At 43.6% G+C, this 18,827-nt stretch overlaps 1 protein-coding gene across 1 annotated transcript; it reads right to left on the reverse strand.

Moving 5' to 3' along the window:
• Nucleotides 1-860: 860 nt before the first annotated feature.
• On the reverse strand, nucleotides 861-17,115 carry LOC138952431 (mucin-19-like). The gene is made up of 3 exons (XM_070324100.1): nucleotides 16,559-17,115; nucleotides 6,432-6,836; nucleotides 861-6,205 (listed from the first exon to the last, which is right to left on the reverse strand). Exons 2-3 carry the CDS (start codon nucleotides 6,707-6,709, stop codon nucleotides 4,828-4,830), a joined length of 1,656 nt encoding a protein of 551 aa, XP_070180201.1. The 5' UTR covers nucleotides 6,710-6,836; nucleotides 16,559-17,115; the 3' UTR covers nucleotides 861-4,827.
• Nucleotides 17,116-18,827: the final 1,712 nt, after the last annotated feature.

Here is an 18,827-nt window from a genome sequence, read left to right on the forward strand (position 1 = left end):
CCACCACCAACAACACCAACACCCTGTTTTGATTCCCAGTCCGTGTAAAAGTTTAGTCAAAACTTGACTAAATGTAAAACAGAGGTGAACCCATTCAACAGCAACAAATCTGGCGTCATGTGCCTATGCACACCGTTTAACCCTTTATACCTCCCTATACTACCCCCCACACACACACACACACACACACACACACACGTGTATCCTAGCCTGATGCCTAAATATAGGTCCCTGTCTGATCATACAATTTCCTGCGAAATTAACACAATAACTCTTGCAACTGATCTCTTTGTCCCTCGCCTCATGCTGCTTGCATGGGTGCCAAGTCAGCTGTGACGAGACCGGTCAATAATGTTGCCACCCGAATAATAGCACTGCCGCCGCCACCCGTCTTCGGCCAGAAAACTGATCTCGGGAAGAGATATGGAAATTTGCCTTGTACACCTACCACCCTCTGTGTTTACGTTGTACGCTGGATTTGTTAAACGTCGGCTGAGTAAAGATCGGGTGCAAAACTAATTTGTTTGTTGTTGCTGTGTGTCTTGGGGAAAAATATAAAGAGGTAATTGCGACAGTTTTGTTAGGGAAGGTTCAAGTTCAAATATGTCACGTTGAGAGAGAGAGAGAGAGAGGTAGAGGGAGAGAGAGAGAGAGGTAGAGAAAGAGAGAGAGAGGTAGAGAAAGAGAGAGAGAAAGTGTGTGTGTGTGTGTATAGTATAAAAAGAATATCAACTAACCAAAGCTATATATCTAAATCGACATTGCAGAGTCAGGCACGCACGCACGCATGCACACACACGCACACACACTGACACACACACATACGCACGCACACACACACACACACACACACACACACACACACTGTCATGAAGTGGAATATGCGAATAAAGAAGTTATTTTCTATTACTACGTGCTCTGCCCTATCTAGTTAAACTGACTCTTTCACTCTTCGCACTACACACTTCACACACAGAATCTGGGAGGATACAGACTTATTATTTCCTCACAAATAACAATACAATTCTTCACATCAATACAGCAATAATAATACTGGCACCAAAACCCAAACCACAAGAAACTAAACTAAACTAAACAGATCTCAGCTTCAGCTTATCATCATTAATAAATACAAACATCTCACTTACAATAAATCAACAACAACAACAACAACAACAACAACAACAAGCCATTAGCCAAGTCATTAGAAGAATAAAAAACAACACATTTCCCTGAGTCTTTCATCAGGAAAATATTTTGAAGTCCACAGCTAGAAATATTGGTCATCCATACTGGCAATAAGTAGACATTGTACAGACCGGAACATAATTAATGGAGCGGAGTGTTGTAGCAGTGGAAAACATGGAGAACGGAAGGGAGTGAGAGACGGGCGTGTCGGGGTTAGGGCGTTCAAAGGCCAACTCCTTCCCCTGTAAACAGATATGGCCAGGCTTTTACATAGCGCAAGACCATTCCTCCACTCAGTCACATACAAAAATTGAACGTTTCTGGTGAATACATTTCGTAAAAGTCACTCGTGGCTTTTTAAAAATTAATTCACCAACATACATTAATATGTAAGCGCCTAGGGCTATATCTAGATTAGGCGCATAAAAATGATCACAATAATAATAATAATAATAACTCACCATAAGGCCTAAAAAAAATAGGTGTGGTTACGGTAACCCGACCTACCCTATTTTTAGGGTCCGATCCTATAACTTTTTATTACATTTGTCAAAAAAACAAAAAAAAACAAAAAACGAGTGCAAAAAACGCAATGAAAGCAAAAGCGCCCGAGTCGCACACTTATTTCCCTGTCAAGTAGGTTTAATTTGTACACATTAGAAAAAAAAGTAAAAAAAAAGTGATTGCCTACCTACCTACCCTATTTTTTTGGCTATGTTACCGTAACCACACCTATTTTTTTTTGGCCTAACAAGCCGTCAGGGTGCTGATTTTTGGTATGTGACCAAGTGGATGGATATAGCTTTATCAATGTAAAAGCCTGGTCAGATCTGAGACGGTGAGCGAGAAGGAGTGTGCCTTTAAAGGGAGGAGTTATAGTGGGACAAAAAACAACAACGAAGACACTTTGAAAAGTGAATTTTTGAGCAAACGGTTCACAGATTAATACTTCTTGGCATTTCAAATCGAAAGGCAAAGAATAATGCTGACAGTTGCGCGCCTTTAACCCGCCCGTAGGGGACCGAGTTACCTTAAGATACATGCATAAGGTTTAAATAACAGTCTTTGCAGATTTCGGAGATGATAAAAACCACAGCCTTCAACAAGAGATAGAGAAAAATCCCTATTTTGCATGTGCAGACAAAAGAGAAGGGAAAATGAACTAAATCACAGCTAGCTTGATTACATGATTACACTTGCAATAATTTGTTATGAAGGCATCGTCATACAGATTGAAAATCAACTCCATCACCAACACTCAAGAAGGGCAGACTATAAATTGTCAGTACGGCCTGCATATTATTCCTCTCTACAACAAATAGTAGTTTCGTTAAGACTAGTAATGTATTTTATTTGAATTATTGTGTAATTTTGCAACGCAATTGCAAACTTAAGGTCCTTCGTAAAAAGCTACTCACGGCTCTTCCCAGTGCTTCGTTTTTGCTCCTTCAGCTACAGGCTATTTTTAGCACCCATTCTTTCTCCACAGCAGAGATAACACAGCAGCTAGTAGCTCTATCAGTGCTATGCACAGAGAAGGCCAATTTTCCAGTATAGCGGGGAAGCAGTTGGGTATAACAGGCAAGCGAGCTTAACAGTGTGCTGGCTGCAGCTGTTGGTAGCCAAACTATTCCCTCTGTTGGTCTATTTTTAACTCACCCTAAACCACAAGCTAGGAACAGCCGTATACTGTCTACACATATTTTTGACACCTGTGCTGATCACAGGCGGAAGGTATCGTCCACTGGACTACTACTATCACAGAAAGACTACAAGGTACGTCACTCACCTTCGAGTCTTCTGTGTTCTTGGAGTCGCTTCCTGGGGAAAAATATTGTTCAAGACGGTTTGCCTCTTCCTACAGTCTGTGTAAGGTCAAATAAATACAGTTGAATGATTGTTTGAACTATATGCACCTTTAGTTTTCAGCTTCCGTTCGCTGCAGGTTGTTTTTAACCATCATTTGGACGAATCTTCGTTTGCGAGCCGCTAATATCCACACGGCGTCTAATTATGCATCCGCACCGAATATACATACCAGCGCTCATTGGTCTAAAACATATGTAAATATTGTGCGGCAAAGGGAAGCTACCCACGGGAGTTTTCACTTTCGGTATTAGTGAAGAACCGTTTGCCACTTCATTCAAAATGAGGAAAACGTTTCAGTGGACCAATGAAAATAATCATCGAATATCCTGTTATTAACCAATGAGCGCTGGTATGCATATTCGGTGCGGATGCATAATTAGACGCCGTGTGGATATTAGCGGCTCGCAAACGAAGATTCGTACAAATGATGGTTAAAAACAACCTGCAGCGAACGGAAGCTGAAAACTAAAGGTGCATATAGTTCAAACAATCATTCAACTGTATTTATTTGACCTTACACAGACTGTAGGAAGAGGCAAACCGTCTTGAACAATATTTTTCCCCAGGAAGCGACTCCAAGAACACAGAAGACTCGAAGGTGAGTGACGTACCTTGTAGTCTTTCTGTGATAGTGGTCGTCCAGTGGACGATACCTTCCGCCTGTGGGCTGATATGCAAGAGATTGTTACAAACCGGGTGGGACTGGGGCAGCCTTGGGGTCGGATTGGATGGAATTGAGGTTTGTTGTGATTTCAAGTGCTAGTCTTTCGGATGAGACAAAAAACCGAGGTCCCTTCGTGTACACTACATTGGGGTGTGCACGTTAAAGATCCCGCGATTGACAAAAGGGTCTTTACTGGCAAAATTGTATAGGCATAGATAAGAATGTCCACCAAAATACCCGTGTGACTTGGAATAATAGGCCGTGAAAAGTAGGATATGCGCCGAAATGACTGCGATCTGCTGGCCGATGTGAATGCGTGATGTATTGTGTAAAAACATTCCATCTCACACGGCATAAATAAATCCCTGCGCCTTGAATATGTGCGCGATATAAATTGCATAAAATAAAAATAAAAAAATAAAAAAATAAATCCCTGCGCTTGGAACTGTACCCACGGAATACGCGCGATATAAGCCTCATATTGATTGATTGATTGATTGATTGAACCAATACGACCCCGCAGCTGGCTAGGTCCCACCCGCTTGGTAACTTTCTCGTACGCATCAGCCCTGAAGTTACAGCAGTGCCCGTAAAGCGAGGCTGCTCCTATTGGAGTACACTTCATAATAAAGCACATCTTCTGCGCACACCACCCGTAAGGTATAGCCGAAACCGGCTCCTGTGGTGTATCCCACGACCATCACCTAGTGGGAATCCAGATCCAGATCCTTCGCTAGGTTAGTGGTCCTTATTGACGATCTCAAGACTTTACCCCAAGCAGTGTTCTCTCCTCACAGAAACCACTGAACTCCCTAAACATCGTTTCAATTAAAAAAGTTTCGCATGTGGTTGGGAAATCCGAGTACACGTTCATTGTCCTGCTCCCTGTCAATACTAAAAGCAAAGGTGTCCCCTTGTGACAGGTACCTATGTCAGAGTCCGTGCACATTCTTCTAACTCCCACTGTTCCAGAGTCGACATGAAAATTCCAAGTTCATCCTCCATGTCGCTGCAAATGGTTCCATGGCTTGTATTCCTAAGACCCACACACACACACACACAGTCACACTGATATCATGTCTACAAATTCTTCCACTTTTGCAGTTTCAAGACTGGTAGAAAAATCCGAATTCCCCTTCACCGTCCTGCCCCGTGATGTCACTCAAACAGCCAGTGTTGGCGGTAGAGGTGGTAGCCTCGCTGGAACTCCCCAGCCCCCCTCCTTCCGCCATCCTGACAGCCAGACTCTGCGTGTCCAGGGTTGCACGTGTGGGCTGCCTGGCCGCTCTCTGCACCGCAGGGTTCCACTGGTGACAGCGCGACTCCATCAGGTCCTCGATGAAGGTGAAGGGGGGCACCTTCCTCAGCCCCGGCACGTGCCATTTGGTCTTGGACACGCTGGTGCCCTCCCGTTCCATCGCCGTGGTGACCGGGTGGACGTCACGGGGGTACAGCGCGCGCCACGGGTGTCTCGGGTCGCGGGTGTGAGCGTTGGCCTTGCCGGGGGAGGACGGGGACTGAAGGGAGGAGGAGGGGAGGAGCTGGGCGGAGGTCGGAGAGGAGATTCCCGAGCTGATGCTGGGGTTGGAGCTCGCCTCCGAAGACGACGTGCTCCCTCCTAGTGTGGGTTTGCCCAGCTTGGGGGTCGGGACTTTCCACTTGACACCGATGACTGGGACCTTGCTCTTGCCCGGGTTGAACTTGGGCTTGGTGTACGCGCTGTTGGCTTCGCCCTGCACTGTCCCCGCCGCGCTTCTCAACCTCATTGATGAAGCTGACGCTATAGTCTCTTCCAGGTGAGGGCCGACTTCACTCGCGGATCTAGGGTCTTTCCACGACACTTTCAGACCCTTTTTCCTGCTGTAGGTCTTGCCGCTCGACCAGCTGGAGGTCTCGCCGATGGATTCTGGAGAGTCGGGGCGGGAAGCGAGCGTGAGGGTTTCATAGTCCACAGGCATGCTGCGAGAGAAGGGCTGGTCGTCTCCATGCAGTGTCTGCCTCCCCGGAGCGTACTTATCCGCGGGTTGAAAGATCCCTGCTCTCTTCACCCACATCACGTGTCCGTCACTGCTGTGATTGCGTTTATAACTCCCTCCTCCTCCACCTCCTACTCCTCCTCCTCCTCCTCCTATTCTGGTTCCACCGCTTCCTCCTCGTACGAACGCCAAGACCGGAGAACTTGCGTCCAGCAGCTGGCTGTTGCGGCTTTCTACTTCTATGTCGAAGTCCTCCGCAGGGCCTGAGGAGAAGCGACGACCTCCAACAAGGTTAGGAAGACGAAGATCGTTGTGACGACTGTCTGCCCTGGGCGAATGCTCCAGCAAGTACTTCTGCTGCTTTTCCAGCTCATCCTTCGACAGAGATCGCTTGAGGATGGAAGGTCGCCTTTGAGACAGGGTGCGGGGCTGTGGCTGCGAGCGGATCGATTCTCTCTTCGAGGACGACCGGCTGGTTTTTCTCTCCGAACCGGACTGCGGAGCTGACCTGTTTTGTGCAAACATAACAGGATTAGGATAAATATAAGCAATTCATTCTTTTTGAGAGAGAGAGAGAGAGAGAGAGAGAGAGAGAGAGAGAGAGAGAGAGAGAGAGAGAGAGAGAGAGAGAGAGATTGGATTGGATTTGGATTGGAGATCCAATAGAGAGAGTGGTTCGTACTCTTTATCCATCACTCTGAATAAACAGACTATAATTGAGCGACAACACTCACCTTGACGCGCCCGTCGATGACGTCGTCGTGGTCGTTGCAGTCGTGACGGTATCGGTGGATGACGCGTGAGCCCTCTGACGCGCGGCCTTACGTAGGCGTGACGTCAGACTGTTAGCCAAGAGGTTGATCTCCTTCGCTCCTCGCATGCAAGGCAAGTGTCGCAATACCTCCTCGCCATCGCCAGGTTTCTTGTTGAGGCGGTGGTCGTGGTAGTAGTTGGGTTGGAGATGGTAGGAGGGGAGGAGACGGATATCGCTGGCGGATGAAACCTCCTTCATGTTGATGGTGAGTGCTAGGTAATCGTTGTGATATTCATCTTCTTCTGCTCACGGGCTTTTGAGGGTCGTCGGTTTTCTGTAGTGGTGGTGGATCTGTACTGGCTCGCTGGCTATTTTGTTTGAAGCTCTGAAAAACAGCCAAGAAGGGGATGCTCATTGGCAAAGAAATAGTATTTTTGCTGTTAGTCCAAGGGTACATTTGCTTTATAGTTGAGGGAATAATGGGTGTGAGGTGGGTAAGGGTTTCGGAGGAAAGAGTGGGATTAACTAATTTCGGAGGGTACCAGCAGTATGGTTGACACAAGGGTCAACAGTTCCCAAGTCAAGGCCTTAAAAAACATAAGGCCTTATTTCTTAACGCCCTTTTTTTTTGTAAGCGTAAAGCTCTAAGGCCTCATTCAAGAAATAAGGTACAGTATTGTATTTCTTGAAAAACAGGTCCATTTTTTTTATACCAAGGCCTTATTAGTAAAGCCTTATTTTGGGTATTTTTGAGCCTTTGTGTCAACAATACAGAAGCAACCTATGGTTGAAGCTTGAAGAAACACGAGGAAGAATAAGAGGAGGTGGGGGGGGGGGGGGGCGAAGAGGAGGAGGGGACCGGAGGAGGGGACCGGATGACGAAGAAGAGCAACAGCAGTAAACTGGAGGTGGAGAAAACTGGTGAAGAGGTTACAGCGTAGTCCTATGTTAAGTCGTGTGGAATTCTACACTAGTTTCAACATACGAATTCGAATCTCACCGGTCATAGGTTTCAAGTCTGTGTGGAATGTACTTCTGGAAAGGATTGTTCGAGTAAGATCATTCAATGCCTTGGAGCTGCCCTTTTTATGCTCTGTGGTTAGTGTTCTGTCAACAAATTGTATATGCCCGAGAAGAGACTTCACAAATCAGACCATTGTGCCACAGTGAGCTACTAACCTTTATGATATATTATTGGACTGTCTTGACGCGGAAGTGGACAAATCAAATTAGAGCCCGCTGGCTTAGTCAGATTAATCAATGTTTATCACATAGAAACCGGCACGGTTGGCCTAGTGGTAAGGCGTCCGCCCCGTGATCGGGAGGTCGTGGGTTCGAACCCCGGCCGGGTCATACCTAAGACTTTAAAATTGGCAATCTAGTGGCTGCTCCGCCTGGCGTCTGGTATTATGGGGTTGGTGCTAGGACTGGTTGGTCCGGTGTCAGAATAATGTGACTGGGTGAGACATGAAGCCTGTGCTGCGACTTCTGTCTTGTGTGTGGCGCACGTTATGATATGGCCCTCCGTGGTCGGCTGGGAGTTAAGCAAACAAACAAACAAATATCACATAGAAGAAAACCGGTCAATATGCAAAACCAATACTGCAGTGGAAAATAGGCCACAATTTCATGGGAAATATCGATATAAGGTCTTGGCGCCGGATCTTTCCTCGTTCCATTTTGACTCCGGACTTTGTTTGATCAGATTACGCACATTCCTCGCAGTGAGAGATAAATAGCAATAATTCAGAGCTGCCCGAGAATAATTGCATCGACCCGTAGGTAAAATGGAATGGCCACAAGACGTTTAACGGTCGCTTGTGAGGCTGTAAACCTGGTTGTCGGCCATTTATCAAATGGCGGACTGATTGAATTTTATTGCGGCGCAGGACCAGTCATAAACTAGTCATGGCCAGCCCAGGTTGACCGAGAATGCCTCGCTAGTCTCGCTCAGCATGAATTTGTCTCGGTGACCAAGAGAATGCGAACGGGGAATAAAAAGATTGGTTTCGAGTTGTGGACTTGTCCTGATTGGTAAGCACTGGGTCAATTTGGGTCAATTTGTCAAAGGTCGGAAGAAGGCGAAATGATAGGTTTTTCACACACTCCCCCCCCCCCCCCAAACAAAAAAAAGCACAAAAAAGAAGTAGAAAAAAAGCAAAAAGACAAATGTATCAGATGACGGTAACGCAGACAGATAAATGCGTAGAAGAGGCATGCACACGAACAAAACTGCCATTTTCATGCATACATACATAAACCATAGGCTTCTATAGAGTAAGTACATAAACAGAAGAACTGGTATGCATGCAATAAAAGGAGAAAAAGAGGAGACATTATTCTGCACTAACACTGTGACTTACTGATTTCAAATCTGTTTTGTGATGAAGTAGGGCCTATGCTTTTTTTTTTTTAACATGCCCAGTCTTTTGTGTCGAATTGATAATACAAACTGAATTCTACAGAAGTCACTCAGGCCAAAAAGAAAAATATGTCTGTTTCCAGTAACATCGCCGAAAAAAATAGGGTCGGTCGGTTTTTTTGTTTTTGCTTTAAACCTTTTTCTTACGTTTTGTTAACGTCTTTTTGCGGTTTAAATTTTTTTTTAAACGCTTCCTTAGTTTACTTACAATTATTTAGCACATGTTTTTGACCTAGATATATTGAAACTAAATAAAGTATACTTGACTTCATTTTTTTATTTAAAAAAAAAAAAATTTGTTTTTGTTTTGTTTTGCGAAAAGCGAAAAAAACCTTTAGGGTCGGCGCTTAAAAATAGGGTCGGTCGGGTTACCGGAAACAGACATATTTTTCTTTTTGGTCTCAAACCTATCTGCTAGGTCACCACGGATAACATTTTATGATTTTATGCAGACCTACTCAGAAACTGAGCATGACCTCGTTAGCATACCTTAAAGCATAGAGTGTCCACTTGTCTGTATGTTTCCCTACCAGGCTGATCAAACATACTGTTCGTTTTGTTCTACCTTCTGACCGCAATAGAATAAACGCCTGTACGTAGTGAATTGATGCAACCTGAAGCCAGAATATTCACACGTTCTTTAGTTTGGGTAAAAAAACAAGTCTAAGCCGATGATAATGCGAGTTTGGTGGGTGTTCAAACACGTGTTACAGCAACTTGATCAGGACTTTACAATGTTATTGATCTGTCTGCAACTCCAAGAACAAGGAGTAAACATTGACAGTGAGAGTATTCCCTAAACTTTACGCCATTTTGTTGTGTTCTTGAACACTTTGTGACATGGTACATATAGTTCTACCGACTGGCAAAAGTTGCACACTTAGTCTTCATTAGTGTTCAAATTGTGAACACTATGTGTTTATCATGTGTGCTTTTTGTGCAAGTAGAGCTATGTACTATTTCCCAAAGTGTTCAAAGCTTGTTACAGAAATGTGTTCAAAAGTGGAACACTTCTGAGCACTCAAGATCAGAATGAAATGTACCTGTCTCACCTGAGAAAATGTCGCGTGCACACATCATTTTCACTGTCATCAGTTGTAAAACTCTAGCAACTACTGAGACGCTTTTCGAAATAATTCCACCGGCGGTGACAACGATGTTCATATACAGATTGAATTCCACTGAGGTCTGGACCTTCTAAGATGCAGTTAATTAAGTCTCTTTAAGGAGGGACATGGACATTGCCAGCAGCAGGTTGCTTCCTTCTTTCATGAAGTATTCAAGCGAAAGGGAGTTGCCATATAGACCTATGAGTTGCAATGGTCACGTACGAGTACGACCTTGCTCACAAGAACTACAGAATTATTTATTCTGTCTTTTTGTCAGCCTGCAAACCCTGCTTCTGTTATCTCCCTCATTGGCTGTGCAGACACATTGTAACTTGCTTTGCACGCCTATATATGCGAAAGCCATTTTTTCTGAGACTCTAAAAAAAAAAAGTGCTAAAACTAGATTTCATGTTATCAATTATAATTATTCTAATTACCTTACCCTTCTATCTTCACATAGTTTTTGACATGCACGGATTCTAATTTCTCCTCGTTCTCGTTATTAATTTACAAAACCTTTAAACACATGAATATGAGAGAGAGAGAGAGAGAGAGAGAGAGAGAGAGAGAGAGAGAGAGAGAGAGAGAGAGAGAGAGAGAGAGAGAGAGAATAATATCGACCACCAAGCCCTGAACATCCCCCCTCCCCCACCCAATGTATGGTGTAATTGCTCAAGTGTTCTTCTGGTGTATGGTTCTGTCCCTTTGTCTAGGTGATGTCCTGTAATGTACAGTATATACATGTAGAAACAAAATGAAATGGAAAAAAACAAAAAACAAAAAAACAACGTCAAGCTGTGCTAGGAATCAATCAATTCAGTTAAGTACTGTACAACATTTTAGTTCTGCACGCAAACAAGTCCCGTTTAAAGAAGTCTTAGTCTTCTAACGTTTACCAATTTATTTCCACCTTTACAGCTTTTATGTCAGAAGTGTACTAAATACAAAACCATATAAATCCCCCCCCCCCCCAAAAAAAAAGTCTTAGACCTTTAACGTTTTACCTATTCTTTCTACCTTTACAACTTTTAGATCAGAGGTGTACTGAATATAATATTCTATTTCTGCTCACCAAAAAAGGCCCGTTTGAAGAGGTCTTAGACTCCGTTACGTTTACCAATTTCCTTCCACCTATACAACACTCCAAGGCGCGTCAACTTTCTCAAGACGTATTACAATGAAAAGCACTTTGCTGCCAGGAAGCGCTGCCGTCTCTATTCTGCCCAGGAACTGAGAGGTTTAAACCGTTTACTACCAGGACCGTACAGTTAGCCTTTATTGCCAAGTTTTCAAGGAAGGCTGCCTGTGGCACCGGTGCCGAAGAAACGTCGAAATTGGCCCTTTATGCACCTGTCGGTTTTGTACGACTGGTAACTGACAATATAAAAAGAATGGTCATTACAAGAACTCAAAAACTGAGACAAATTCGTGTACCTCCTAATTCAAAAACGTTATTCGCGCCTAAGTTTTGGGAACAACAGCCTAAACTAAAGTGGCTAAAATAAAGTTCTTGATATAAGCAAAAGTGTTCTCATTAGGTGTACATATTTAACCTGAACTTAGTTTAAGACTATTTAAACACTTGTATAATTCAACGGTTTGTGTACGTTAATTGACGCCGAAACTCCCAGCGACTGCAAAACGCGAGAATGCCAGACCTACTGCGCATACAGTGGAACCCCCCCCCCCCCTTTCAAGTCCTTCAAAACTCTTACAAAGATTGGCATTGAAAATGAGGGGTCTTAAAATGGAGGTAAATTTACAGAGGTTATGAACAGAAAACAGAAAAAAGCAAGGTGGTACGATGGAGGAGAGGGGGTGGGGGTGGGGTGGGTGGGGTGGGTGGTGTTGGTGTCTTACGTTTGGGGGTCTCAAAAGGGGTATTTCACGGTACACAAAATATGCATTTCTTTTGTGTGGAATCATTGTTCGTGCCTCTCTGTGTTTCGCACGCAACAACCGGTATTTACATATCAATTCTAAGATGTATTGTTGCATGTCCACATCTAGCTCGGCCGGTAATGGAAACTTGCGCCTCTGCTTGCGTGCATGGAATCTAATCTACAAGGCGTTACCATACGATAAAGGATTGTTGAGCAAGACTCAATTATATGGTCCCTAAGATTGTAATCATTAATGTTCGCGTCTGAAGTTTTCAGCAACATATTACGTGCAGACCTGAGGAAAGTCATAAAAATAACTGGAAGGGAAATTTGTTTAGAGCAGGCATGAATAATTGAATAACATACAAATTAAAAAAAGAAAACAAAAAGAGGAGGCGACGAAGGGCGAGTCTTGAGAGCACTAATAACAAAAACAAGTCGCGTAAGGCGAAATTACTACATTTAGTCAAGCTGTGGAATTCACAGAATGAAACTGAACGTAGTCCGTCGCTAGAGCAAAAGGCAGTGAAAGTGACGAGCCTGTTTGGCGCGGTAGCGGTTGCGCTGTGCTTCATAGCACGCTTAACTGTACCTCTCTTCGTTTTAACTTTCTGAGCGTGTTTTTAATCCAAACATATCATATCTATATGTTTTTGGAATCAGGAACCGACAAGGAATAAGATGAAAGTGTTTTTAAATTGATTTCGAAAATTTAATTTTGATCATAATTTTTATATTTTTAATTTTCAGAGCTTGTTTTTAATCCAAATATAACATATTTAGCCTATATGTTTTTGGAATCAGGAAATGATGAAGAATAAGATGAACGTAAATTTGGATCGTTTTATAATTTTGTTTGTTTGACTGTAGTCGCGGTTAATATGACGTAAAACATGGGAGGGAAGGCGTGTGAGGGGGTCGGGGGTGGTATATAGAAAGGGAGGGGGGGGGGTGTGGGGCTAAGAAACGAAGTGGTTGTGATCCTATGAACGTCGCATTTGCGCTCTTTCGTGAATGCAAGAACAAAATAATGTTATTTATCTGGAGACAAACTGGAAAGAAGAAAAATACACCGTCATTGGTCATTTTTGATAGCGTCAATTAAAAGAAGGCTGATAAAGAAAGCGAGTTCTACTGTAGGCCAGAGCCTTGACACCCTTGAAGTCCTTGTTGAAAGAAGGCTTGCCAGTAAGTCCAGAGCTATTCTGTTCGACCTAGGGCATCCCCTCCACGACGCACTGATGGATCTCCGCATCACACGGAACGCTCGGTTTCTCATGCCTAGGTGTCGAACGGAGCGTTTTCGGCGTTCTTTTGTTCCTGCAGCTGTGAGATATTTTAACAGCAACCGAGCCATTGTCCTGGCCACAGACTATCAGTGATGCCTTTTAAATGTACCTCTTAGTGATAGATTTAATATGATTTGATGACTGTTTGACCTTTGATCATAACTAGTGCTGTGATAATGAGCTTTAGCACTGTTGTGATGGTGTTGACACTATACTTGCCCAATTGAGTCTAACTACCTGATGGCTAATCTACTGTGATACCTGTGATAACTGATGATGATTACTGTGATTGGTTTTATGTGTTTGGTTGGTCTCTTCTTTTGGTAGTGCAATAGCGTTAATTATGGATTGTTGTTATCATCATTTACATAAAAACTTATCTGTTAATCCAAACAATGATATAATTACTGTGATGTTCTTAACTACACTTTAACATGGAATGTATGTATGTATGTATGTATGTATGTATGTATGTATGTATGTATGTATGTATGTATGTATGTAGGTATGTATGTAGGTATGTATGCATGTGTGTTGGTGTGTCGGTGTGTCAAGTGTGCAAGTAAAAAGGGTATTGTAGTTGTACATATATTACTTTAGATATTTTTTTGTTATCATGGGTTTTATAAATTTTGTTCTCTTCTTCTTTTATAATTATTAATTAATGACCTATATGTGCTGATGACCAATTTAATTTCCCTTGTTGGATCAATAAAATGTTATGAGTTATGAGTATGAGTTAAGAGTTCGGATAATGGAGACTGACTGACTGACACAGGTTCTGACGTGCACATACTCAAATATACGAGTATGACGACACAAAGGAACGGACAGACCGACCGACCGACAGACAGACAGACAGACAGACAGACAGACAAACAGACAGACAGACAGACAGACAGACTGACTGACAGACAGACAGACAGACAGACAGACAGACCGACAGACCGACAGACAGAAAGACAGACAAACAGACAGACTGACTGTGACTGACTGACTGACAGACAGACAGACAGACAGACCAGACCAGACCAGCCCAGACAGACAGACATACAGACAGACAAACAGACAGACAGGGAAGCAGGCAAACAGACAGACACACGGAGTGGAAGGCAAAGAAAACACAACACAGGCATATGCTAGCGCGGTGCGATTCTTCCTACCGCGTACCGCATCATTTACATTTTGTCCAGACAGAAATCCGAGAGAAGGACATATTCAGAAAACGAGAGAAGGACATATTCAGAAAACTTTTGCACCTGCAGTAATCCCCTTTCCAAAACCTTGCACTCGAAACTCTTGCCAACAAAAATGTGTGTAATTGTGCACACTTAAGCACAATAATCGCCCTGAAGCGAACAATAATTTAGCCAAGCAAGAGACAGTTTTAAGCCGGCTGATCCTATATAGAAGGACAAACTAAAGCTGCCAAGATTATTCAACACCTCAGAGTTTGGCGAACAAACGCGCCGTAAGAATAAAGCCTTATGAAGCGTAAACCTACTACATTTCAAGCCTTATTAGCTCTGTGCTTTCTACTTGTTTGAAGATATATCTGACGCTGAGTTGTGTGAACGGTGCGAGGGCTAGTCTTACATGTGGAAGGGCATGATTAAGCTGTGTCTGGCGCATTTTACTGAGAGTCAAGTTGACGTAATCAAAAAACAAAATTTTTAGGTAATTGGAACGTTTAATTATTGACAAAACGAAACGTACCATTTTACAGTACATCGACCCAGTGGTCTTTGAAGTAGACAGACCGAGAAACACTTACGATACAAATAATGAACTTATCTCAAAAACGTCGACGAACTCGCTTGCAAGATGCCAAAATCAATGCTCAATGACGAAATCAATAATTAAACGTTCCAAAAATCTACAATTCTTGATTTTTGATTCTGAATTGGGCGGAGGCGACCACGGTGCAAGGGAAGCTCTATGGCAGTCTGGACGACCTACAGCGCACGGCAACATTTGCGCGGAGAACCGGCGTTTCCATCTGAGTGATCGACAAGAAGAAGAAGAAGAAGATTGTGAATTTTGGAACGTTAGCAGCTTATTTGTTTTGGGATTTCAAGTTAACGTGGCTTTTTCCCGGCCCTATTTTTCTTACAGGAACAAACTGATGGAGGATTTATAATTTATCATTTCCGATGTTTCTGCCGATGTTCCAGTGACGAGTGTGTTAGTTAGTTTATAGGTGTAGGTTTTTCAAAGAAAATATGTAGAGTGCTTACAGGCTCAATCGGAAGACCACTGAAGTCAAAGATTTCTAATGACCTTTCACTTCTTTTTACACGTTTTCTTTCTTTCTTATTTTCACCCCCAGGCGTAAAAAGTCTCACAACATTTGACCTCTAATCTAAGGTCATCATCATATAGTATTTTGTTGACTTTAAAAATAGAAAGCACCACATTTCAAAGACTATCTTAAAAAAGAAAGAGCAACAACATTCTACGACTTTCTTCACAAAAGAGAAAGCAGCGACATTCAATACCCGGCGTCCCCACTATTCCAGCCAAGACTACACTACAAACGGGATCACAAATAGACACAATGAAACGTACTATAGCCTATATCCTTTTTAATGTAAATGGAGGCTACACATTCACCGCGAGTATTAAATGCTAACAAAAACATTACACACCACCTTTTTCCTTACCCGTACTGGGCTTTTTGTGGGTGGCGGTTAGATGTTTCCCAGCTGTAAAAGAGCGATTTGGCGTGCAAAATGTTTTGTTGTATTGTAGTAACAAAGTTGCTTATTGTGACTGACGAAAATCAGTGCACATTGGGCTTGATACGGTTCATGCTTTATTGATTGACGAGTATAAATTATATGGGTACATATAACAACAAAATTGTAGGTGCAAAAAAATGTAGGTGCATTCGCTCTCTTTTTGGGTTTTGGGTTTTGTGTGTGTGTGTGTGTGTGTGTGTGTGTGTGTGTGTGTGTGTGTGTGTATGTATGTGTGTATGTGTGTGTGTGTGTGTGTGTGTGTGCGTGCGTATGTGTGTGAGTGTGTAAATGTGTGTGTGTGCGTGCGTGCGTGCGTGCGTGCATCTGTGTGTGTGTGTGTATGTGTGTGTGTGTGTGTGTGTATGTATGTGTGTGTGTGCACATGTGTGTGTGTGTGTATGTGTGAGTATGTATTTGTGTGTGTGTGTGTGTGTGTGTGTGTGTGTGTGTGTGTGTGTGTGTGTGTGTGTGTGTGTGTGTGTGTGTGTGTGTGTGTGAGACGGAGAGAGAGAGGGAGAGAGAGAGAGAGAGAGAGAGAGAGAGAGAGAGAGAGAGAGAGAGAGAGAGAGAGAGAGAGAGAGAGAGAGAGAGAGAATAAGTATAAATACAGTCAGTTAGTGTGTTCCAGCATAACATCAACAGCTGTCCATTTCACAAGCTTACCTCAGTGTAACCAGTGTTTGTCTTCAAGTCAGCCACGAACACCAGTAGCACACAGCACACTCGCCGACAGCGTATACCCTCTCCACCGATTCATTGCTTTCAACTTCACTTGAGAACAATTAACAGCGATATACCTCGAATAAAGGTCGTTCTCTAAGTTCCATATTTGACACTAGTAGAAACAAATATACGCAAATGTCAAAGGAAATCCCTCGCAAAGTCTCGAAGTTTAAAGAGAGAAATAGTGCTCCGCACAAAAACGTTTCACTCAAGTCACAAACAGCTTAGCATTGTAGTGCTCACAGGCATTAAAAATCCACCTCCCTTGTATAGTCCATATAAATATTATAGTCTGAGCTTTCCGCCAGTCGTTTAATTACCAAGCACACTCACACAGCCGATAAGTAATCACCATCCTCGTGCCAGAAGGAACTTGCACAAATAATGTACAACAGCAACGATATCTTGCAACTTCGCTCGTTCACAGCACTGCACGATACCACGACAATCAAGGCGACGCTTATGATTCGCCGATTGCCCTCTTCGTTATCTGGGCGCCGCCATCTTGGCTTGAGTGGTCGCCCTGGTGATGACCTCGGGGCAAAGAGGTCAAATGACTCGTCGGCGCTGTTGTTCTCTACCCATTGTGTGCACGGTGCTGTAGAATAAACTGTTTTCTGTATCGATTATCGGACTGATTGTAATTCATTTTGACGTTCGTGATCTGAGAGCCGCCGCGGTCGTGACTCAAGGTGTGGGAGGAATGTTGGAGACTCTTAAACTGAACTTGACTCAGGACGAATCGTGATGTACAGTTTCCATGTGCACACAAAAACGGCGGATAACTGCTTTCATTTTACTTTGAAATTTTGTTTTGATTATATCATCAAAGTTTTAACAAGGAAACTGATATTAATCTAGACAACTACAACTACAGCGCATGCACGTACAAGATACGTAAACATTTTGTATCACAAGAATATTAATTTTTGAATAAGACGAACAAAGATGTTGTGGGGATTTTAGACACTTACACATGCAGCTCTGCAGATGGTGAACTGAACTAGGTGCATATATATGCGTGTGTTTTTTTCCCTCAGTTTCTCCTTATTGACTCAGTGTGACAAGTGATAGCAGAACTGGTCCAGGGGAGTCCGTCGCCCCCGCTCCCCAGCCTCTCTCAACAGCTTTTATTAAAAACTTGAGTCTCGACAGTACTGTAGCAGAACAAGGCCCGTGCTGCATCCACACAGACACGCACGCATGCACGCATGTTAACATGCACATACGCACGCACACACACACACGTATGCGAACGCACGTGCGCTCACGCACACACACACACACACACGCACACACACACGTGACACACACACGCACACACACACACACACATACACATCAAGTTCACACACATACACACACACACACACATACACATGCACACACAACACACACATAAACACACACACACACACACACACACACACACAAGCACACACACACACACACACACACACACACACATAGGGCATACCGAGAGAGAGAGAGAGAGAGAGAGAGAGAGAGAGAGAGAGAGAGAGAGAGAGAGAGAGAGAGAGAGAGCGGAGAGAGAGAGAGAGAGAGAGACAGACAGACAGACAGACAGACAGACAGACAGTTGGGAGTGGGTGTGTGGGGAAGACTTAGATCAGTCTGCAGGGGAAGATTAAAACGGGAGATCATTCGCAAAAGAATGCAGGGGCGATAGACAACTGATTGGCTTTTCTTCTCAGAGTTAACACAATTAGCTCCCTTATCCACAAACTTCTCTCCAGGAAGAAGAGGCATAGAAGAAAGGTGCTTAGATTTCAAACAGCGGTATGCACTAGTCGCACGCACGCACGCACGTACTCACGCGCACACACACACACACACACACGCACACACACACACACACACTAACACGCTCGCACGCATGCATACACACACAAACATACTCACATACACACACAAACCCACGCGCGAGCGCGCGCACACACACACACACACACACTCACACATGCACACACACACACACACACGCACGCACACACACACGCACACACACACACACACACACACACTAACACGCTCGCACGCATGCATACACACACAAACGCACTCACATACACACACAAACGCACGCGCGAGCGCACACACACACACACACACACACACACACACATGTCAAAAGTAAGAGGTCCCGATGGAATACTTTTTACGAAGTCTGGGTTTTTATTCTTACCAA

Source organism: Littorina saxatilis, linkage group LG17, assembly GCF_037325665.1.
Source record: "Littorina saxatilis isolate snail1 linkage group LG17, US_GU_Lsax_2.0, whole genome shotgun sequence".
Lineage (NCBI taxonomy): Eukaryota > Metazoa > Mollusca > Gastropoda > Littorinimorpha > Littorinidae > Littorina > Littorina saxatilis.